The sequence below is a fragment of the Toxotes jaculatrix genome, chromosome 9 (genome assembly GCF_017976425.1).
Source record: "Toxotes jaculatrix isolate fToxJac2 chromosome 9, fToxJac2.pri, whole genome shotgun sequence".
NCBI classification, from domain to species: Eukaryota; Metazoa; Chordata; class Actinopteri; family Toxotidae; genus Toxotes; species Toxotes jaculatrix.
Genome location: NC_054402.1, coordinates 16,430,008 through 16,454,966, shown reverse-complemented (window position 1 = coordinate 16,454,966; position 24,959 = coordinate 16,430,008). Strand labels below are relative to the sequence as shown.

Below are 24,959 nucleotides of genomic sequence, written 5' to 3'. Positions count from 1 at the left end.
TTTTGCAGGTGCAGCTACAGCCTATGGTGTAGGCTTCACTGAGGTCAGATGGGAGCAGTGGGGAGAGCTGGCTCTGGGTGGTTTCTCTGGACTTGGGGTGGCTGCACTTTTCCTCATGACTTTCATCAGCAACATCTGGGTGTGCTACACTGGTTACATCGTTTTCAAATGCCTGTACATGCTGCTGATAACAATAGCCATGTAAGAATGTTATGTGGTTTGATATAAGGTGGTTATATTTTAGCCCATGATTCAGACCGAATTTTATTACAAGAAAAAGAACATTTAAATGAAAAAAAAAACCAAAAGAAAAAAACAAAAAACAAACAAACACACACACGTGTCTTAGGTACCAGATTGCAGCTGACCTGTCAATGGAGAGATATGCACTGGTCTTTGGAGCAAACAACTTTGGAGCACTGACTCTACAGACGATTCTCACTTCTGTTGTGGTTGACAGTGGAGGACTGGGCTTGGCCATCATTCCTCAGGTGAGCTATCTGATATGAAAACGCATGCAGCAGCAGTGTTTCCACTGTTACACAACTCTTAAAATCATGTGCTCTTTTTCAGTTCACCATATATGCCAGCTACTTCTCGGTCATCGCCTTTGTTTTTTCACTTCGGGGGCTGTTTACCATCTGGAGAGCACAGAGAAATAAAAAAGAGACAACTCCTCCAGACAAAAATGAATCTCAAGGATTTGAAGATTCTGAACACAAGGAATCTGATGCTGCAAGATGAGATAACCACTTGTGTCTTAAGTCCACACTGTGGCCACAAACCAGTTTAAAAGGGGAAAAAAAAGCTTCAAATTACTGACTGCAACACCATGAATATGTATCTTTTTTTTTTTTATACAAAACAAATATACAAGATTTCCATACATCCATATAAATGAATGGTTTGGTCATTTCTTCTTACTTAAAATTCATTTTAATATATATACTGTATATATTTACATATTAACTTAAAATTCTCTAATATCCAATGTAAGTGGTTTACAGTTCATCAGCCATTCTTGTTACCCACATATGGATGTGGTTGACTGTAGTTCAGGAGCATTGTGACCTGTCAGCAGGGCAGGGGATGGCAGAGAAATGAGTCCCCTTCCCATCCCTGATGAGGCATTCACTCCATCCATCTCTCGACAACAGAATATGCATTCATTTTTGTTTTGTTTTTTTCTTTAGTGAGAACAGTTTGCCTTAAAAGGATCCTGCACAAATAAACAGTTTGGTTCTTTACAAATACGGTAACTGGCAGTACCAATCAGCTTTTCCAAGCAACAGCTCTGTCTTAACAAATCTTGTGTGTTAGATACAAATACTGATATGCACAAAGAGCTAATTTCCTAAAAGAAAAATAATATGTACACAATTGCAGCATAATGAATGGAATACACTGTATGCAATAACTTAGATTTCAGCCAGTTTGATTATACATTGTGGCTCAGTAGAGGCCAAGCCAGTTCACAGGTTAAATAGAGGAGAGGGGATCAACCTCTCCCTCTGCACACACCATCACTTTTGTTTTGTAGCCATAGACAGTGTCTGCATTACTGTCTGTCATATTGTTCCATTAGTGACAATCTGCGATAGAAAATACAAATCCTTACAAACATTGTGTTTTTAAAGCTACTTGTGAAACAAAACAGTGCAATAGGTGCAAGCACGCCATCTGTTGACCCTGTAGTGCAGCTGATTGAATGGATCGCTATAAGAAGGGATTTGTTGAAGAGCCTCCTGCTGGATACTGTGCAGATGGACCCGCACCCTGGAAGGAAAAATGGATGCACAAATAAACACTCAGAGAAGTGCTTATTACTTCTTAGTAATGAGGAAGGTCAGAATACATGCAGTATCCAGTAATATAAAATGATCATGTCTAGCTTTTTTTAAAATTAGAACAACAGTAGTGTAATCAATATTCTCTTCAACAGAACTAAAAAGGAGCAATAAATGGATGACTTTTTCCTCTGTCAAACATTGATCTTGGCTCATGAAACTGAAGCCGCTTCAGTCCTTTACATGAAACTAATTTTTCTACATGAAATCATGCCATGTAGATGTCCTACTAACCAGGAAAGGGTTGCTAGAGACCATGGGTCCAGCCATTGCCTGCCCGAAAGGAGTCACAACAGGCTTGGCCGGGCCAAAGGCTGGAAATCCTCCACCTGTAAGACATGCACATAGTTATTTAGGACATATAATGGAATACACATATAAAATATTAATAATAATTGTAAATAGTAATAGCAAACCTAATATCACAACAAAATAGAACAGGCAAAATCCAAAGTGACATTTTTTTTAAAGACATTTAAATGCAAAAATGTGACAAGTAGTCTGTAGATGCACATGTAAATTTGAGTTTCAGTGTAGTTATAAATGCAGATAATTGTAATCTACGTGAACTACATAGAGGCACACACACCATTGGGTTGCTGAGGATACGCAGGAGGCTGAGGGAAGGGACCCTGGCCAGGAAAGGGTTGCTGGAAGGTTCCACTAAAGCTGGTGGGGAGGTTGTAGGCTGCAGCATTCCCAAATCCAGCTGGCATACTCATGGAGCCTGTGCCAAATGATGCTGCAACACAGCAGGACAGCAACTAGTTAGAAGAAGCCTCAAAAGGCCCAACAACATCTAAAGGAATACAACAACATAACAACAGCATAAAAATTGGCTTCTTCATTTCACTGTCAAAATTATGACATGAATTTTATAGCGCACACACATACATTTTTCTACACAGCAGAAAACGCATTAAATAATTGAAATACAAGGAGGCTATTAATATCAGCAGTTTGTTAAAAAGCAATAAGCTGCAGTATTGTGGTAGACTTAAGTGAGTGAGAGGATGAAGAACTGGGGGGTACAGAGAAGTCAACAAGAACACAAAAAAGAAATACTGCTACAACAAATTAGGAATTAGAAATATATTAATTATACCATGCGGTAGGTTTGGTCACAGTTCCTTTAGCAGGTGAATGACTGCACATTTGATTCTGTAATCCATTGTGTGGTTGCATCAGAATTTCACTTGTTACAGATACTGTACCTAATGAGTTTGTACAGTTTAAACACATGCAAATTTCAGGAAAAAGGAGGGACTGTCTGAACAAGAGTCAGGCATGAGGCTACAACACCTGTAAGAAGTGTAGCACCAGTGTCTGACCTCTGATGAACACACAGGAGCAAACCATTCCCACAGTGCAACAGGTGGAAACAGACTGTGGTAAGTAAGGCAGCCAGCTGGCAACTGAACGATCCAATATCTGGCACCAATGCTACATTCAGTGCTCGTTAAACAAAGTCAATGGCAGAGATAAAACCAATAGAATTTGTGAGTAAAAGCAACCAGATTAACTGCTCTTGATACTGAGACTGGAAGATAATGTTCAGTGTCTTACTGAGTTCATTCACTGAATGAAGCATTTTATGAGAATCAATCTAATGAATAACTACATGATTTCTATGTACATTAGAGTGAAGAGTTAGTTTTAATAATTCAATATCTTCAAAAAAACCAGACCAGACTTTATTCTTGCCAACTGATAAGAGGAAAATGTTGAGGAAGCCAATGTCATTGAGGTAAGATGACTTTGACCTGCTATTAACTATTTACTTTCAAGAAGGATAACAGAAAATACTGCTCAAAACTAAAGGTGAATTAATGTCTATCTGTGCTTCTCTTAAACTGCAGCTCTTTCTGACTCCTCTTTATTTTTAGACCATTCATGATTTAACACTCCTGTATTTCTGAATCATGACACTACGCTCACCTCTCCCAACATTTTCCTGATACATTTGCAACAGGAAAAAGGAGGCAGAGCCAGAGCAAGACGCAGGAGAGCAAAAGTGAAACAGAGAGCACAAAGAAACCTACCAAAGGTGGGAGGATAACCCTGCCCATGAAGAACCCTCATCAAGCCTGTCCAGCATGGCAAGAGCAATCAGACAGACAACTGAATCTCAATTTCTATGCTTTACTGTGTCTTTCATCGCTTTTGTGCACACCAACAACTTACTGTATGATAATGTAACACACCTGCATTTTCTTCTCAAATAAAATGATTTTAGTGTGCACTCTTGTACTAACTAGTTGACTGGGTTGTGTACTATCTGTGTTACTCATTCACAGACACATGCAAACATTCACATGGACACACCTGCTGCTGCAGCCACATTTGCCACTCTACCGTTGCTCTGGAATGGGTTGGTGGGAGCTGCTCCTGGGGCAACTCCAGCAGCTACAAACGGATTAGTTGACTGAGCTGCTGGAGAGAGGTATCAAGTCGCCAAACGTGAGTACAGAGTGCGAAACAGAGCAATGAAGTGCATGACCTAAACACATTAAAAACAAAAGCATTGATTCATGGAGGATGCTCCATTCTGACATGTTGATCTTCACTTTCGGCGATCTCCCCTGCTCACATTTAAAATGTCTGGAACACAACATTATCTCCTGTTGTGACCTTTTCAGCATTAGTGTCCTTCACCCAAAATGACTGCATCTAAATTCCTGTTAACAAATTAGGCTTCGCATAAAGTCCTAAGCAGTAACATGATACAGTGTCCAAAAACCTGCTGTAATTTTAAAGCACATACAGTTCACATTTTTTTTTATGATCTATGTGCCAAAATGACCTGTGAGGTAGGCTGGCTAAACAGAAACAATAACTCTTGAGAAAGAGTAAAGTGTATCCATGTCTGACATAATATGATGATTTTTCACAACATGGAACTTGTTATAGATTGATGACATCTGAATCAGGAAAGTCCTCAAGGCCCCACAAAGGAACATAAGTTGTAAATTGCAAAATCTAATCTAAATCTAACTGCCAAATCTTGTTAGAAATACCTATAGTACACTTTACTTCAACCTGGAATTGTCTTGTGTTTCCAGGGTTACTTTACCATTGGTGACTTCAGTTTCGGAGCACAATAAGCAGAAACCACAATAAGCAGAAACCATCAGAAAGCCATCTGTGGGTTTACTCACGTCCAAAACCTTGAGCCATGCCAGGCAGGGCCTGCTGTGCTTGTGCTGTTGACACCCCAGTCTCTGAGCCGAACATGCCCCTGTAACACAACAACATCAACACACGGACTCATCAGGGAAGCCAGCAAAAAGAAGAGAGTGGAGACCACTGAATAATGCTGTATGATGTTTGTCTGTACTCTGTATGCCTGTAAGTCCAGCTTACAGGCATACGATAAAAGTAACACAGGTGGTGAAAACAGCCAACTAGCTGTGACTGTAGACTGGTTTCTGAAGGATGTCATCAGTGAGACGAAAAGTTGTTTTTGAGCCCTAAAACTGTGTGAATTGCAAAAAGTAAGGAGTGGAAAATGTTCATTATCCCCAGAGGGAATCCTAGTTTCAATGGTCTGGTCAGAGCTCTGGATATTATGAAGCCTGTTGATTGTTTTACACTGAAACTGCAGGAATAAAGACCAGATTTAAGCTCAGCTCAAAATGTTACTGTGTGTTCAAGGCTGATTAATGAATACTGTGTGTTTGACACGTTAAGAGATTCAGCTTGGGAATCAGTGACAGGGGAGCAGAGTGATGGAAACTATGCCATGTTGTCATGCTTATAATATTCCAGAAAATTATAAGCGTCTTTTCTCATGGGCCTGTGTGGGTGATCAATAATATAGATTCAATCATGTTTTGACACAGTTTGTCAGGAGTGAGAGTGCAGTTTACACTGCAGTCATCTCCAGTGTGAGGGTTTTGTTTTAATTTAATACAGCTGGCCTAAATCCAGTGTCTGATACATGCTGAGGAAAAAGCAGTATTTTCATACATGCTAATGATACAAATACAATAACCAGAGAACACACCAGTGCACAACAGGAAGGGCTGACTGTGGGGTGTGTGTGTGTATGTGTTTTGCATAGTGTCTCACCCTTGTGAGGTGCTGGTGGTGTTGTAAACACTAGTGGCAGGGGCTGAAGAACTGAAGACAGTATCAAGCTCAGCTAAAGCAGCATAACGGTCCCCCCCTGTTGGCACTGCTGGCTGCTTCTGAGGCAAACCACCCACTCCCGCTGCTGCTGCTGCTGCTGTGGCTGAGCTCACCCCCCCAGGAATGCCACCTCCTGCAACAGAAGCAAATAACAGCAGAGCCGGGTTCAGTTCACCCCAGCTCGACTAATCCAGGAGGAAAATGAAAATTTCAAAGACACAAACATAAAGTCCGGAGATAGCTGCCATATTCAACCTATTAAAAATAATGAAGAATAAAATGTTCAATCATTAGGAAATTTGCATTTTCTAGCACAGAAATACAGTTTGGAATATGAACAAAATAAACTAGTACCAACCCAGTACAACTCACAGATGCCTAAGTGTCAGACTTCTGACCATGTGACGTTAAAACTCATAAATGAGACATTCTTTAAAGCAAGGAGGTATTTCCACCATGATGTGCGGTGGCCTATTGTTTTTAATAGAGACTAGTTCCGTAACACAGAGGCCAGGGGACCAATTTCAAAAAAAAAAAAAAAAAAAAAAAAAGACGGTAAGGCCATCTCAGAGTACAAACAAGAGTCAACAAGAGTCGCCCCTGCTCTGGGAAGAAGACTTATAGGGACATAAATCTCTACACCTGATTACATAATGTTTTTAGTTGTGTCAACCTCTATCCCTAGAATTGAGATCTATGAAACAGGCTAGGCAGGAGAAGTTTACCTTGCTCTGTTTTGGCAGAGCTAAACATGTTATCCAGGTCAGCCAGGGCTGCGTATTTATCAGCAGGGACGCTAGTACTCTGTACAGCATCTCTGCCAGCTCCTGTTGAGTTACTCTGGGAGGAGGAACTGAAGGATCCAAAGTCAGCACTACACGATTTGGGGAAGTTGTCAAAATTTGCAAAATTGGCATTTGCTAGTCCCCCTGAGGCGCTACCTGTATGAAAGAGAGAGATTATAAAGTCATAAGGGGGACCTTGATTGTTGGATTTGAGTGACAGCATTAACATAGTGGAAAGGGCGAGAAGAGGCTGGATAAAGGATAAAGTTGGGCTGGAGTCAGGCTGGGGCAGGGATACCTTCGTTATCTATAGGATAGATAGCAACACTTCTAAAACATGTCCTCTGCAACGCTGCACTATGCTGGCTCCACATTAGCCTATGAACCTAAGAAACGCATAAAATTAGCATTTGAGTTAGAGGCATATGATGTACAGAACAGCGCCTTTCTTGAGTGCCTCAGTTACATCTGAGTTCAGCACCATACTGTGGATCAAAAGAATTTCATACATAACCAAACAAAATGTATTAAATGTGACGTGGAAAACAACATGACAGTTCAGTGGAAAAGATTGTTAGTCCACTCTGTAGGCATAACTGAGCTCTGTAATGAGCAGACTGTCACTTTCAACCAGACCCAAGATTGTTACTGGGGAAACAAGTATTGCACATTAGTCACGGCATTTTTAGAGGGAAAAGAAAAACCAAAACAAAGCAAAAAATAAAAACTGAGAATTGAATTGTCCACCTTTTATTAACAAGAAATACAGCCTATTCAAGAGCAGCTCAGACTTTTACTACTGTAGATACTTATAAATATCATTTGTTTCACATAGCATGTTTATGTTTGACAACCATGCTAATTCAGGAAGTACTCCCGTTTGCTTCTTACAGATGAAAATTCAACTTTTGTTTTAGAGCAGATGTTGTGATGAATATTCAGACCAGACTCCATGAGTTTCTGTGGCATTTTTAAGAATTTAGTTAGGGAGAACTGACTTGGTTGTAACAGCAAAAGGAGCAGCAAAAGGAATGATACCTTATTTAATACATAACACAGAATAAAAGACTTTGGATACAAAAGGGGGAGATAAGGCAGTTTTAGTAATGACAAAAAAAAACAGTTCTTAACCAGTAGTTCATTACATTCCATGTAATGAATATTGACTGTGTAATTACCTTTAGCTCAGGTAAAAACAAATCTGTAAAAAGAGCACAGGGGCAGGGACAACCTTGCATGCAACTGTCAAAACACACTGTTCAGAGAAGGTTAAAAAGAGAAGGTAAAAACTATTTTAAGAACAAGGAAACGAAAATAATAGTGGGTGATCCTACAAATAAATTACCTATTTATTAAACCTATTTATTTAAGAGACACAGAATCATTTACCATTAGCAGATTTAAACAGTGGTCCAAGAGCTTCAGAAGAACTGAAGTGGATTCTATGAACTTCAGAGCCTTGAGAATACCAAGCACACTTTTTATTTATTACCTGCTGTTTCCTAACACCACTGCCTCCTCCTGATGATGGCTTTAGTAAAGCTGCAAGCTTGATACCAAAAATATTCCTCTGTCCTTTTTTTGGGGGTAACTGTACTTTTACATAACATACTGGATTACAGAAAATTCAACATACTGTCAAATTTTAACCAAATTATTTTTCACAAATAGCTGATGCATTAGACCTCAAGGGCACAGTTCTCATGTGTATCCTGATTACTGCTAAAGGAAAGGGAAAGGATATGTTAAAACAGTACAGCAATCTGAGTCTGCCCTCTTTTTAAATAAATAATTTCTATTCTCTTCGACTGTTTTTGTTTTTATTCCTTTTTATTTCTACATCTCTTTGCTCTTCTGTCCTTCCATTTGGCCGATTCTCCATTGGGGTTTTCAATGATGGCAGCAACCATCAAAGCTTATTATCCCTGTTTTCAACCAGTGAGATTGTCAACTGTGATCCAGAGTTTCAGACACAAAAAAAGAGCTACATGCTGAGACACACATTACATCCAGAGAGAAGAGGATCAGAGTGACTACACATTAGAGGCGGTGGAAAGGGTGAAAGCTGTTAAGAGGGCAAGCCCAGAGAGAGACTTACTGTGTGCACCCTGGAGAGGCAGAGCAGCAGCAAACTCACCCATACTGCGGCTAGATGAGAGCACAGTGAACGCTGGCAGCCAAAAATTAAAGGAGGGAGGGATGGAGAAATGGGGACATGAGCAACGTGAGGCAGGATGAAGAAACAAAGAAAAGAAGTCAACCAAACCAGAGGTAAAATATTAAAAAGCATGAAGTCAAAGCAAATCAACTGCTGCTGAAGCAAAGGATAAAAAACACATGAGACAGAATGGATAGCTGAGGCCGGATAGTACAGTCAGTGAGTGTCTGTGAGAAAGGGATTATCTTACAAAGCCACGAGAGAGAAACAGAGGGGGGGGGCTTTATCTATCAGGCAAAAGGCATGCTAAAGAGATCACTGTGCAGCTCCACACCAATATAAACCTCCACCAGATGGCACTGTAGTACAAAACGTTTTCCTGAGGGTGGGCCTTAAGTGTGTGTTTGTGTATTCAGGGTCAGTATGTGAGATAGAAGGCAAAATGCTCAGGTAAAAAAACAAAAATAAATAAAAACAAACAGCTGCCATTTTTAAGGAGCAAAGTATAGATTTGATGAAATCACAGTCTGCATGCATTTATACTATAAGACCTTAATATATTACTAAAATATTCCTATAGGATTAAAGGAGGTGCTACAGCAGTAATAAAAACGTTGTACTGCCATCTTCCTAATGACTGCACAGTGATCTTTACCTGCTAACCTAAAATAAATACAGTATTCAAGTGACATTAGTCCTATCGCCAAAAACTAAAATCAATTTTCAACTGAAACTGTACAAAATGGGTGGCTGATGTACAGCCACCCATCCATTTCTTTTTAGAAATGGGTTTGTTGTTGATTTCTCAGAAAATTGGGTAACTTGAGTGCTAGAAGTGCCACTTAGAGTCACTGCTTCTGGTGTCTACATAGCATACACTTTCTCTGGAGCACATTACTTATGTTCTATGCCTGAGGCACATTCAATGTAAACATAACATCATGTGTTTTGTTTTTCATTCAACAGAAATTAGTTAAACTGTTAAACATAAATATGTATAAGCAATTTTTGTCATAAGATAATCTATGAACCAAACTTGCAGAATTTGCTGGTTGTTAAACCGGTGCAAATTTGACACCGGATGAATGGACATTGCACATATGGGATATTCTAGGAAGCAGAGGAAATGTCTTACAGCAGTTAAACCAAACAAAAAAACTGATGACTTAACAGAAAATATAACTGGCAATGTGCTGCATTAGAATCACTTGTCTTTAATCTTTATGAACATTCTCAAGGTCTGTGTATGGATAATTATACCATCTTATATCTTTATGTGAAAGTAATGTGGATGTGTGCTGTTTGTCCAGTGAAGAGAACTTGCTCTACCTGTATTTGAGGGTTGGAATGGGGCTTGGGGTGCGGAGGGGAAACCACCTGTCGACCCAGAAGTGCTCCCGAATGCATCAAAATTTGCAAAGTCTGCATTTGCGTTGGCATTCTGTGCCGCTGGAGGTGGTGTCAGGATGAGGTTCAGACAGATGAACAAAAAGACACAATGAGAGGATAACAATGGATGAGATAATAATAGAATGGATTTATACATATGACAGCCAAAGACATGGATGACAGACTGCAAAACAAATACAATGGATTATGTGCTAAATATGAGAGATAATCACCGAGTGGTGTAACATAAGAACACACATAACAGCTTTAAAGGCAGCCAGGATAGTCTGACGTTCACCCTCTCCCATGACATACTGTTGACTCCTTGTTGAGTACATATCATATGAGACTGAATGTGTGTGTTAAAATTACACAAATCATTCATCTTAGGAGTCCACATCTGTGCTTATATTTGCTATGTGGAGATGTGTGGATGCCACTTTAGTCACTGCATTAAGCGTGAGTCTTGATGCCTCTTTGAGGGAGAAATGAGAGGACATTATCCTCTATGGAAAGCAAACACTAATAGCCCTATGTTACAGACATTAGTAACCATGGAGATGTGTCTCTCCACCTCTGATACTATTCTTTATACTATGGCCACTAAACATTTTGCATTCTGATGCTTGGAAGGTGTAGATTAATTTTTAGAAACCAGATGGTTTACTGGACACCTATGACTTAGGTGTTTGTTTGCCATCCTAGACTGATGTGTGACTATCAGACAGCAGTTAAAGACAGCAGCAGCAGAGCTTCAGCTAAGAAGAGTGGAGTTATTTGTGTAACCACCACCAAGAACCCAAAAAAGAAAAGCATAAACAGCTTCTCAGAGAAAACCACACAAATGTAATTTTAAACGTGTATCATATTCCAGAACAACTAACAGTAGGAAGAGGACAGAGCACTTAAATAAAGGAGCTAAATAACGTTATCCACAGTGAAGCTGGCTGCCTGAGTCCAGGGGACAGCTGTAGGGGAAAGGAGGAAAGACTGGGGAGCAAATGTGATCAGAACTGCACAGAAAACAAAGAGATGTGGAGAAGTCATAGGTGAGAGTGAGGGAGTTAGAGAGAGAAACTGTGAGGCTGCAATGTATGTTTGTTTGCGACAGAGGGAGGGGGGAGACAGAGGCGGCCTGAGTAAGGCAGACAGAGAGCGCTGTAACGTTATCTCCGCTGGACAGACAGTTTTAATAATGTCATGAAGCAGAATGCCTCACTGCCCTCTGTGCTTGAGCTTGACAGCAATCACTGAAATTTCTCTTTCCTGGTTTTAAAACGTGAAAGGATCATAAAACTCCTGGCCAAGTCTTGTGAACCCTTTCCTGTTTAGTTGGATGTTGCCTAGCAACGCATAGAAAAGAAATTGTGAGGCTCAGGAACAATAGTTTATGACTTTTTAAACAGGAAAACAAAATCAGAATTAACTAGCTGTATGTGTAAATTGATGACTGATATTTTCAGTTTGATTACATACGGCATTTTGTTGGCAAGTGGTCAAGGCATGAGAAGGATAATACCCTCCAAGTCTGTACATTGTAGTGGATGATGTAGGGCAGAGAACCCACGTCATTCATAACTATCATGGAACGTCCCACTTGCCAGCTATAATCCTTTACATAATGTATAACTATGTTTTTCATGGCATGGCTGTATGTGGCTGCTGATATTTAACAGATTCTACCATAGTCTATAAAGTGTTAATTAGAATGCAGCATGTATGATGCACATAAGAAATTGTGCCAAGTTTCAGATGAAACTGATCACATATTTCTCCACAGTTAAGATGATTTCACCAATAAACACCTATAACTGCAGACTCAAGTTACTGCTCCTTTTCCTGTATTTCTCTTACAGTTTTGTGGCTAGTAAATGACTTTTTTTTTAATGCTTCAGTATATGCCCGACATAATGATTCGCAGTTTACACACTCTGACATTCAAGCAGTTAGTCTTTTCCTTACTTGTGTGGCTGTTGAAATGTGCAAAGTTAGCAAAACCCGAGCTGGCGCCTGCATTCACATTAGGCGGGGCAGCAAAGATGTCTCCACCCAAGTCACTGAGGAGGTCAAACTTCTTGTCATGGAACTGCTGCTGATGGGTTTGTCCACGGCTCACCACTGGAGACTGGTAGAGACAAGAGATGGGTTTGAGAAACTGCAGGTATGTGTGTGTGAGTATGCATATGTGTATGGATAATCTTTACCTGAAGGCGGAGAAGGGAGAGGGGCCTTTTGAAAAAGAGGCTAACAGGTTTTGTGTCTGGAAGTCTTGATGTATATAATGTGCCTTCATACAGTACATGTATAAGCATTTATAACAAAAGATGCAATTTATCTCTGGGAGCACATTCACACAAAAATAGACCTGACTAAAAATAATGACACAAAAATTTATCTGCATCGTACTGGTTTGGAAGAATTCACACAGTTTGATTAATCACCAGATGTGCACTAATAGACAAGCACGCAAAACTAAGAAGATTATGGATATGATGACTAATGTAAACTCCTTACTAGGTATGTCATGAGAGCTGATACCAAGCTGAAGCTAAAATTCTGAAAACATGACAGTACTTGTTTTTCTACAGTACCCTAGTTAGAGATGTGATTCTTCCATGGCCTTTGTCCAAGACTGACAAAGGCAGGACCCTACAAGAGTTCTAGTCTGACGTCAAATGAAAACAATAACATGCTGAATGGTGGCAGCAAGGACCTGCACACAGAATCCAGGCTGAGTGAGTTTCAGTGGTTGACTTTATATTAACGACATGAAGTCAAAATGTTCATGTCCTGAAATGTTAGTTATTGTTTGCAAATTGTGACAGCTGGCATCTGTTTAAGCAATGCTCCACACACCATCCACAAAGGCTAATGTCTTATTTAGGCTAATGTAGCAATAGCTCATAGCATAAGCTGGGGCCTCATAACATTAATAGGCTACTATCATTACAGTGCAGCTTGTCAAAATAAAATAGGGACTTTTTGGTCTGTCACAGTGTTAGTTTAAAATACTGATTACACATTGACTGTATGGGGTGTGTGTGTGTGTGTGACTGTGTGTGTGTCTGTGTGCATGTGATTTCTGCTATTGTGACATCCCAGCTGCTTACTTTTTGTAAGCCTCAAAAAAAAAAAAAAAAAAAAAAGATTATTATTATTAGGAAGACAAATCAATCACTGAGCACTTTCTGAGAGTGGGCCAGTCAATTAGATGTCTGCTGTATTTACTCCACAAGGTTGTATCATCTGAACTTCTGCACAATTGACTGACTGACACTGGTGTGAAGCCAAAAAACAACACAAAACAGAAAAAGAATGCACTGAATAAGTTATAAAAGTTTTTTAATATATCGTGCAATTTGTATCGCTTAAATCTGTAGTTTACTTTTATGGCTAGCACAAGATGTTCAGGAACCACATTCTAATGCAGTAGGAGGATCCAAGTTATTTTTAGCCTTGTTAAGCCTTACAAACCTTTGATTACAAATTCAGTATGTGTGCATGAGTGCACGACAGAAATCCCACCTGATTTGGTGGGGTGCTCTTGTTGAGGTGTAGGGAGGGGGCCGACTCCCCCAGCAAGGATTTGAGTGGTCTAACTTCTGGGGTGCTGCTGGTGCTGCTGTTAGAGGAGCCAGAGATGGAAGCATGGACCGATGCCACAACTTTAGCCTGTTCAGGAGGTACGTACCTATGGAACAGTTTACATCATATGTATTACATTAAACTACATGCCAAGCAACTGTGAAAACTACATTACCAAATAAAGAAAATCTAATCTTGATAAATATACAGCACAAAATATCACAATTGAATATAACCTACCGGGTGCTACTGGCTAATTAAACTGCCATAAATCTAGGGCTTTCAAAAATAATGGTATCATAGCCTTTAGGCTATGACAGGAAATGTTTATTTGAGTGCAAATGTGATTCACAGCTATAATCTTCTTTAAAACAGTTATCATTACTGGTCTGTGTATTTGTGTGTTACAGAAGAGTGGCCTTTGTGAGTGAGAATGCCTGTCTACAGCAAATAGGGACATGCTGAGACATGTACGGCTCTAGTCTAAGACTAAGCACTAAGAGATAACAAAAGCACTACTACCTAAACTAATGAGTTTATTAATCTAATGGTCGACAATTAGGTAATAATCGTCTAAATGATTTCCTGAATATCCAGAAAAAGAACTACATTTGTGTTGGTGATACTTTTAATAACTAGTCCCTAATTTGCAACTATCAATATGACAGGCACGTGTTGGTTAGGTTTGCCATTAGCTTTATTTGTCTAAAGTAACTGCTCTCATTAGTTGTGGCACTCAGTCACAATTCACCAGTAACAGCTAAACGTCATACATATTTGAAAACAATTAAAGCTAGGACTTCATGGAACAACTAAATCTTGCACATAAAGCAGCTTGACTGTAATGACCTACATTCTGTGCATTTAAAGAAGGGTATCTGATGGCTTGCTTGAGGCTAACTGCTATGAGCTGCCTGTGAGACATTCCAAGCCAGAGAGATAAGAGAGAGAGAAGAAAAACACAAAGAAAAGCTACATGTCTACACAATGCACATTGTCAGGGGATTGTTCCTATCTTTGCACTGCCAGCTTGAAAAACTGACTTACCATCGCTTCTTCTCATATTTGTCTTGAAGAAACTCCTTGACTTTCTGTGGTTCTCTAAAGTCTGGTACTGAGGAGGTTCTGTCATCATAAAGGCCAAGCCAGATTTGTTTACATACCTGGAACCCACAGAGTAACAGAACATGTGGTTTGGGTACAATATTTTTGTAGCATGCACAGCTCCTAAAAAGTGAGGTCTTGTTTAGTTTCATAATTTGTCACTGAAGTCTTAAGCCAGAGTGAAACGGTGGCAAAAGGAAATGAAAAGATACGGCAGTTCAAAAGACCATTTACTAGTATTTTAAAAATGTGAAAATTTGACTGTAACAGCTCTCCATTTATGCAGCGCAATGCACAGATGAACACCTTTTGTACATGGATTGACTCAAGGATATAGCGCTTCACCACGCTTGAGTCAAGCATGAGTTGACCCCATGTTTGGAAGTACAGGCTGACCATAGTCGCTTGGTGTAAAATCAGTGTAGGTCTCACTTTGGCCTTGAGTCTTGGATAGCATTCCTAAAGTATTTGCATAATCCTGTAAAGAGAGATTTATAGGCTTCATGCATTTATGCACTCAGTATAGGGTACTGCATTGTAGATGGAGCAATGATACTACAAGAGCAAGCTTGGCCCTTTTGTTGTGCATACGCTTCTGTTGCTTATTTCTTTAGCTGGCTTTGGTTTACATTCATTCTCATCAGGCACATTTCAAAACCGCAACTGCTGAACATATAAAATGCACTCTGTTGTTTGAGTTTTTCTGTTTCAAGTGCTCTCTGTGGAAAAACAAAAGGCGACTTGAACGCTGTAGTATTTATATAGCAGTCTTGAAGGATATATGCATCGGCTCCAACCTTGAGTCTCCTGCATGTCTGCCTGCCCTGCCACTTTGATACAGCTTTTAATAGGCTGTGCTTCCCAGGTGGCATTGCTCTATTTCATACTCCGTTTACCAGAAATGGCTCTTGAATGATGATGCATTTTGGTTCTTCTGTGCTGTACAAATACATGGTGCTACTCTATATGATGTTGATAGATAGGTGAGAGCTGCAGAATTTGAATGACAAACAGACGTTGCTCAGCCAAGCAGTAAATGTTCAGTAAATGTTCATTCAAAGTGACTGGGGATTAAACATAACAAGCAACCCCCTTGCATTATACATAGTCACTGGATTCAATGTACAATATATGAATAAATAAATAACTACAGCTTTGAAATAAATGCATTTATATGTGAATTTTTGTTGCATTAGTCCAGTAACGTGAAGTCTACATTCGACTGTGGAAAAGAGGAGATTAAGCCCACAAATGCAAAGTAATAGACATAATATTGTGATATTTTGAAAAAACTAAGTGTAACCAAATGATTGACACTGATGACACTGATTTTAGTCCTAGTATTTTCTATCTATGTTTTGTTAAAACTACTTTAAATTTAAATTTTAAATGTTTTGTAATGAGCGAGTGATTTCTGGACCAAGGTAAATGTGCAGTTGTTCTTTTGAAATACCTAAATATTTTCATGATGAGGCATGACTGATGTGCTGAGTCTCGCATTTAATATTGCCTATTTAGTGTGTAATAGGCCGGAAGTAAATACAGGATAAATAGTGATGGTACAATGTAAGGCTAAACTATAGGACAGTCTTTTAAGCAGTAGGACAGCTGACCTCAACTGTGACAGGGAAGACAATCGCCATGCTTACCTCATTGCCATGTTTCTGTAGGAACTCGATTTCCTGTTGCGTGAAGGTTGTCATGGAGATGGACTTGACTCTGTGAGGTGGATTCAGTCCTCGTCTGTAGGCGAAGAAATGGAAACAGTGGTCAATTTAATTTGAAGACACCGTACAAGAAAACCTCATCTGGACATACTCCAGATCCCACCTCTCAGGACAGGGCCATTTAATTAGCAACAAACTGAATGGCTGGCATGCGTAACTGGAGAGAGGAAGACAGCATTACAGAGGGAAATGACAGAAACCAATAATGACAGAGAAATGCAGACAAAAAAAGAAAGGGAACAGAGCAGAACAAAGGAGGTGGGTGAAACTCTCTCCTAACTGCTATTGACTCAACTGAGGTTGTCAGCGCAGTAAAAGAATGAGTGATATCCCTTAATATAGAAACTTCCATTATGAAGTAACACCCATTAACCCACACAAGCTTTCCTCATTTTCCTGAGCAGGTCACAGCTCATGCCACAATGGCCCAAATTAAAAATGCCTAGTAACTGTAATAGTTCAAAAGAGCCATCACCAGGTTTTTATTTTTAGCCCAAGGCCTGTTTGACTGAATATTTTTTCCTGGACCCACAGGTAAGTGAAAGCTAATGTAGTCCTGGCTTCAAGGTCGCAACCCGTTTTGTCTGTGAAGGTGACCAATCAGCATTTAGCATGCAAGCTGAACGCTATAACTAAAACCACAGTGTAATTGCTGAGCACCACAGACATGAGAATGAGGAAAAGACAGCTTATTGCTGTACAGTCTAAAATACAATTGCTGTACAGTCTAAAATACAATTTTGTATTAGACTGTACAACATTTTTTTGCTAGCAGAAACTGTCATTAACCATTAACTAAGCCATGCATTCATCTCTCAGACTGTGACTGGAAAAAGACCACACCAGCTGTAACCCTAAATACGTTTTGCAGCTGCTAAAGTGCCGAGTCAAATCAAATAGGAGCCATTAGTCAGATATATCATTAAGAATTAAGATGGCTTTTACATTGTCTGGAAACTGCGACCCAAAGCATCTTTTTTCTCTTTGTCTACGCTGGCAACATAGCAAAAGGAGGACGTCAGCAGCTCAACTGCAACAGATAGATTCCTGCAGCAGTGTCTGCAGCAAATTCATTCATCCAAAGTACTGAAATGTACTGAAAAGCATTTTGACAGCACTCACAGCCCAAAAACCAATCAATTAGGGATGGGTCATGATTTTCAAACAGTCATTAAATTGCAAATAAATCAAATTGTTTATCCAACTATCATCTAAAAGATATATTTCCCTGTTATTAAAATTGGTGCACTAAAAGGGTGTTTGCTGACTGCTATTAAACAACAAAGACGAAAAAGAACGCGTTACTACCTGGAACTGGTAAAACCTGTGTGAAGCTGTGAGATTAGATGATGCTATACAAACAGGAGAAACATACAAAGGCAAAGACTACTACAGTCATCAAAATGTTTGGTGGAAAAACTCTGCCACATATTATAAGTCTGCAAGTTTAATTCAATGATTCAGCAATCATAGGCAGAGAACTTATTACTTGAACTCAGGTCTTATTATAAAAGTAATTGCACCAATATTAACACCTGCCATATATACAACAAGGGTTGAACTTGTGTCAAGTGTACTCTGCCATCTGGAACAAGGACATACTGCTGGCAATCAAGGACTTCTCCAAACTTTTCTCTCAAAGATTTTCTAAACCATTTGACGTTTGCGGCAAGATGTTTGAACGGGCAGCTGTTCCTTCCCTGTTCTTAAATACCTTGGTTGCTCACACCACCTGTTACGCATCACTAGCATTTTCCTGAGTCAGCTCTTCAGGTTAAAAAAAACAAAACAAAACTTGGATTTATCATTTTACTGTATTTTCCATTATGAAATTATTAAAAGGCAGCCCATTTCCTTAAAAACTTACTTGTCTGCTGAATTTAGGATTATCAAGCAACATTAGTGGATGCCCCCTGAGGTTTGGTACTTACACTGCCTAGCATTACTTTTATAATTTGGAGATCTGTTACCGCTTTGGCCTACACATGTATTTTGTACACATTCCTTCTTAACAAAGTATTTAAACAAAAATAAAGTTAAAATGCTGGACTACAACTATCAACCAAATACTGTATGTGCTAACATTAGATGAGTTTTTGATGTATACTTTAATAGTAATCAACAGCTGATACCATTTGTTGCTCACTTTCGTAAGGTAGTCATGGCAGATCTCTAGGAAATGAGATCCAGTGTCACAATTACAAACACAATGTTATTCACATAGAGGAGTCAGTTCCTAAAGGCAGTGAAATACTAGACAAGACTACTAAATTATTCACTGCTGTCACCCCTTACAGAACTTGTTCTCATCTCCACCCATTCTTTACACATCCACCAATCAGCTGACTGCACCGCAAAGTGTTACAAACAGCTGCTGTATTTATGACAATTTGCTCTAACAAGGAACAAAGTAGCCACAACTTAGTTCACACACACTGTATGTGAACATCCAAATAGCTGTCAATGCACATTCAAAGGTCATGTGTCTATTGAAGAAGCTGTCCATTTGTCTCCACTGAAAAATGAAGTTGCTAACACAAACCGCTGTATTTCAACATTCACAGTATTTACCATGAAAATGAAAAGCTGCTGAACTGCCAAATCAATCAAAAGACAGAATATGATAATGAATCAATGAATAGTTTATTAATATTAATAATAATAATAAATAAATAAACATTTATTTGTTCGTAATCTAGTACATGAAGCTCCAGTTGGATTCTTGAAAATTTCTCAGTGTTTTCAGACAAAACAGTCAGAAGCAAATTTATCAAAAGCAAGAGGCAATAAACTCCTGTCACAAAATGTATCTGCAGAAAAACAGAAGACAGAACGTTGAGAGGGTCTCTGTGTATTTGAGCTTCAATGTGTTTTTCAGCGCCCTGAGGTAGGTGAGTGATCAGATCCTAGTCTCATGAAGATGAAACTAGGTCAGACACAGGGAGAAAGTTCCACAGCCCTCAAGGCCTAAATATGATGGCAGCATCTCTACTCAGCTGTCCAATTAAGGAATTCTGATACTGGTTGTTTAGTTTTTGTTAGTTCACTGTATTTTGCATAAACTAAATAATGTCTCCCTCTCTTGTTTAATTCAAAGTCTTTTTCAACTTTGAACATTCTTATCCGCAAACTTGCATGAGAGACAACCACATTATAATCAGGATTTTTCTTTGTATCCAGTGACTGTGGTGTACGATATAACTGTCAGGCAATTCCTGTGTTGTGGATTCCAGTCTGGTACTGGGCTGAACAACACAGTGTCATGCTACAGACCCAGACACTCCCCTGTTTCTGTTAGACAAAGTAGCCATACAACTGTGACAGTGTTCAGTGACAGTACAGTATTTATGGCAAGAGTTTAATGACAGCAGTAACTATTAATTTGATCAAATAAATGTAAAAGAATTATTCCTTACATTGAAATATTGTACGCACAATGTCTGTAACACATTGATTAACAATTTAATAAAACCATTGCTTGAATTTAGCTGGTATGTCCAACTTTTACATCATGTCTGCTGAGTAGCACAGTGTATCACAGAACAGTATCACATATTGCACAGTAAAATAATTATGACCTAGTCGCTACTGTGCATCAGATCAGCTAAGCCAGGAAAAACACAGTTCATTTGCATACTGTAACAGCTTCAGGGTGAGAGAAACTGGCAAAGTTAAGTCTCAAAAGAGAGGCGAGGCTATGCACCAGCCTTCACATCACGGCTCTAACTCCCTACAAAAAAGGGTGTCTTTTACACCTTCTTCAACAATTCTGTTCAGTAGCTTTTATCAAAGAAAATGCCTATTCTTAATTTTCATGGCTCACTATCTAATCAGCATTTTACCAAGTTACAGAATCAGCAGTTTGTCGTCCTTACAGTGCTAAACAGATGACACATCTTATTAAGAAATCGGGGACATGGGAAAACCAAACGAACAATTTCAGAGTTTAAGTCGTGTCCACTAACTTGCCATTGATTAATATTTTCATTAACATTTGGTGTCAGTGACACCTCTACACCTCTGTCATGCCATAGTCACTGTTTCAGCCGTGCTTAGTCTGGAACAGCAAGGTCATTTGGGGTTACTTCCTGCCATGAGCAATTCTCCAGAAAGAGAGATTGTGAGTGGTGTACCTCCTGGGAAGGCCTCCACCTTCATAAGGAATGTGTTTACATAGCAGATTCCACCTCCACCCATGAAACTACCACAACTATGGGGGCAGAAGTGTTTTATGAGGTGTTTTATGTTTAGGGGCTATCTCCCCTAAACAGGTAAACACAGTTACTGCCCAAACTGCAAATTCTATAAATCAGAGGCCACTTGTAAGATTGCCCCTACTTCTCAAACGCACTGTTCAGGACTCTGTTTGAACCAGTAATGTAATCTTACATGGTAAATGGAAAATGTATACAGGGGTGGGATGTCTGTGTTTAGGGATTTTGCTGTGCTTTCCTTGTAGAGGAAAAAAATTAAGCAAGAAAACACTGTTTTTATTCATAAAACGGTCATAGGAGTAAAAGTGTAACCTGAACAACGCATCAAGTCTGATCATGAATCTTTAGGTGCTCTCTAACAATGCCACCATCTTTGCCTCACTAGAATTAAAAGGAAAAGTGACAGGCAGACAGGGACCTCTCTGCCACTTCCTGTTGCACATGTAAAATCACATGCTGCTGATGTAGCAGCACAGTGAGGCCATACCACTTCCTGAGCCTACAATCACACCGGGCTTCCTGCATACATCTGACAGAGATCAATCCTTTCAAACCCACACTCTTCTGGTGGAACGTTTTTTTTTTCTCTATTCTCTATCCCCCACTCAATGTGTTTTGTCTAAATAAAAAAGTGAGTGAGAAGTCCAGCAAAAAAGAAAATGGGAGGAATTGCGATCTCAAGCTATAAAAGAACTCAATTAACTCACATTACAGACTTTAATACCACAGGGTGAGCAGATGGGAAATTCACAGTGGAGTCCCTGCAGACCCACTGGTGAAGTGAAATGGAGGGCAAGCTCTTCCCATCAGCACGCATGCAATTAATCTCATTCTTTTCAGTGCTACAGTAAATAACCTTCAAAGTGGAGACAGCTAAAACAGTTTACACAGATTAAGGTCACAAACCTAGTCAAACACGGGTTGTATCTTAGGCAAAGTCTGAGTCACAGACAGTTTTAAAATGTGTTGAAGCAGTCATCTGTTCCTCTGTAAACTAATAAAATTAAAAGGCCTTCAGTAGGCAATAACTGAATGAGAAACAAATACTTTCCCCTGCAAAATTATTAGAATACTCATTGCTCAAATAGAAAATGGCAGGGTGATTTCCATAAAGCATTAAGAAGGACCAGCTCAGGCTGCAGACTGTGTGAATGAGCAGAACAGGATGGACAGATGAACAGCTAATTGAGTTACCAGCTAATAGTCCACTTCCAATTTACTCTCCTTAAATGTTTTCAATTACAAAGGCTTGGCATAAGTAAACATAATGTATATGTTTACATATACCTGTGAGCAAAGATAGGACCAGAATTCCCTATTTTAAAAATGTTAGGACAATACAATACCTATTTTGCCATGTCTGTAACCCAGATCTAGGAAAGCATATGCATCAAAGGTCATTTTTTTTGCAAGACCGGTGTACAGGTGAGAAATTGAGCTGAGGGGTTTTTTTTAGCAGCTGATATATGTGGGCATACTTATTTTCCAGTGAACCAAATGTCAATGTTAGAAGAGAAAGGAGAGTAATCGTAAAATGAAGAGAGCGGTTGTGTGCAGATTAGCACAGTCATGCAATATGGATAATATAAGACAAACATTTCCTCCACATCGCCAGTCATTAGGAAACAGATTGAAAACACTCATGCAATAAACTGTAATTATTATATTGCACTACTTAAGATTTCTGTCTAAATTTGACCAGAATATAAAAAAATCCACAAAACAAAACCTTTTTATCATGCAACATTTGACAGCTGAATTGAGGTGGGATATTTTAGCTGAATAAGAAGAAACGGAATGCTTCACTAATCCCAAATCCCAAGCTACAGATGCTTGGTTACACAACTGCAGAGCAAAAGCTTTAAGTCAGACAAATGCTATCTAAAGTCAACACCCAGCTACACTGAAAATATCAATCCAATGAATCGGTTTTATGCTGCTGTAGGAGGTAAACTACTGACATGAGTGAATTCGTACAAAAGGTCAACCAACAAAAAGAATGAAAGTCATGCTGGTAGTTTCCCCCTCAGTGTACATGTGTTAGAGACTGCCTAGGGTAGTACTTCTAAATCTGATAGAAAAACAGATAACTAGACTAAATACAGCTTTTGAGTGTGGCATGAATCCTAGCATTGCATTATCGGTCCCATCTCAAAACGACATGACTTTCACAAGCCTAGGTACCATCTTGTAACGTTTAGCAACGGAAACTGATTGTTAATGAAATCAAATAAATAACTTCCGCCATAGTTCTATGGGCACAATAAGAGATAGCTAAACAATACAAATCCGTGGATATAAAATGAAACATCGACCAAAAGAGAATTTAAAACGCCCATGTCTGTGTCTTTGTATGTGGGGGGGGGCTATACCACTAACAAGTCATTTAACCAAGTTACATGGTAGTGCTTGCAAACGTTGCCAACAACTGGTAGTAGCAGTTGGATACAAGCTCATCTGCAGACCTAGCTTGCAAGTGCCAGATAAGTTCACTGGCTAGCATTAGGGGCTGAAGTTAGCTAGCATCGCGGGTGGGTGCTAGCTTGCTGTGTGTGAGCACTGGCACTTCTACGTACCCCGCCCAGCACAGCACAGAAAGACAATGTCAAAACAGCTAAACTCACACTGACACTAGCACTAGTTAGCTAACTGGCTTAGTTACTTGGTCCTGTATGGAGCCGAAGCGTGCTAAAACGTTATGTCGTGTGCGCCATGTCTAAGCTAAGGTCACCCAGCAACGTAATACTCACAGGATGCCAGAGCAGGAGGTGCATACGAAGGAGCCCACAGTCATGTTGGCATAGGTTGGGCCGCGCTGGTCGCAGTCAAAGCACTTTCTGTTGGGAGGCAAACTCGTCATTTCTCTCAGCATCTTCAGGTGTTTCTCCTCTTGTTTTCGTTTCGCACTCGCCGCCATGGTGAGGGATATACAGCAGGATTAAATAAAATCGGGGGAGAAAGGAGGGTCAGCTACAACTAAAACAAAGGGCTGTGCTTTTTAACGGTTGCCGACCCGTGTTGAAGACAGAGAGGGAATGGGCAGGTCGCTCTGTTGTCACGGCGGCCTCGCGTCTCCTCGAACAAGGAGTTTGAGGCGTTGAATCACGTTCACTAACGGAACAAGCGCTCTGCTGCCGCCTACTTCCGCCTTCGCTTAAATTCCGTTATGCGGACTACGCCGCTTCTTTTTGGATCAGAGCCAAATATGAGTATCTTATATTAATTACGTCCCCAAGATGTTTGAAACAAATTTTCTTAGAGACAGGTCTGTTACGCTGGTCATAACTGAGACAAAATTTCAACGTAATGTTCTTACACGACAATAGTTTTGCCCCGATGTCGTACATGTGCTGCGTTGTACGCAGTTTTGACCGGCGTCGCCAACGAATACTACTTATATTATTGCAATTACCAATTCTATATGTTAGCTAACCTGTAATTATCGGATGGTGATGTTTATTTAAAACATTATCGTAGACAGAAAGCGCACGATGTGGTTTATCTATGTATTTCCCATATAAAAGAGTGGATCCCGAGGGTTAGAAAATGGTGTGAACTATCTTGTCTCTAACATGACGTCTTTGGTTTTCTCCTGACAGTCCACAGCCCACCACTAGTCTTTCTTTAACACACCAGCGCCACTATGAGGATTAGTACTGTCGCTGCAACATTCTGGGGGGCGGTAGGGGGGTGTTAAATGCAATAGGGCATTTTAATTTAAGAAATATCACAAATCATGCAATGAGTAACAAGGATGAAACCCTGCACATAAAGCCATTGGATTAGTCAGCAAAACGTTTTTTTTCTCTTGCCTAAAAGGATGATGGCTCATCAGGTCATGTCAATATCTGCCGCTTATCTGGGTCCAGGTCCAGGTCGCGGGCGCAATGGCTCGTCAGGTTACCCTTCAAATTCTTAAGCAACAACCTACAGATAAATGTAAGTAGAACTGTTGTGTAGATATCTATATCCACAGATTAATTCCCCATAAGAGCACATAAAGTACAATAATGAGTAAC

The 24,959-nt window shown here is 39.7% G+C and overlaps 1 protein-coding gene across 4 annotated transcripts; it reads right to left on the bottom strand.

The window, feature by feature from the left end:
* Nucleotides 1–824: 824 nt before the first annotated feature.
* LOC121187110 (arf-GAP domain and FG repeat-containing protein 1-like) lies at nucleotides 825–24,034 on the bottom strand. 4 transcript variants are annotated; one of them, XM_041046219.1, is made up of 13 exons: nucleotides 23,691–24,034; nucleotides 16,649–16,742; nucleotides 14,943–15,058; nucleotides 13,836–14,001; nucleotides 12,273–12,435; nucleotides 10,251–10,370; nucleotides 6,704–6,919; nucleotides 5,919–6,111; nucleotides 5,006–5,085; nucleotides 4,173–4,280; nucleotides 2,437–2,589; nucleotides 2,082–2,176; nucleotides 825–1,776 (listed from the first exon to the last, which is right to left on the bottom strand). In XM_041046219.1, exons 1-13 carry the CDS (start codon nucleotides 23,855–23,857, stop codon nucleotides 1,717–1,719), a joined length of 1,731 nt encoding a protein of 576 aa, XP_040902153.1. In that variant the 5' UTR covers nucleotides 23,858–24,034; the 3' UTR covers nucleotides 825–1,716. The 4 variants fall into 4 exon arrangements, with proteins under 4 accessions (XP_040902153.1, XP_040902154.1, XP_040902156.1 ...); XM_041046220.1 differs by having other exon boundaries at nucleotides 4,173–4,277; XM_041046221.1 differs by lacking the exon at nucleotides 6,704–6,919 and having other exon boundaries at nucleotides 828–1,776.
* Nucleotides 24,035–24,959: the final 925 nt, after the last annotated feature.

Bases quoted from the DNA above. Each gene is read 5' to 3' on its own strand.
- LOC121187110 (XM_041046219.1), bottom strand. From the start codon at position 23,857: ATGGCGGCGAGTGCGAAACGAAAACAAGAGGAGAAACACCTGAAGATG. The intron at 14,002-14,942 runs GTAAGTCAGTTT...ACTGTTCCATAG, and splicing joins AAATATGAGAAGAAGCGATG to GTACGTACCTCCTGAACAGG. The intron at 6,112-6,703 runs GTAAACTTCTCC...CTTCTGTTGCAG, and splicing joins CTCTGCCAAAACAGAGCAAG to GAGGTGGCATTCCTGGGGGG.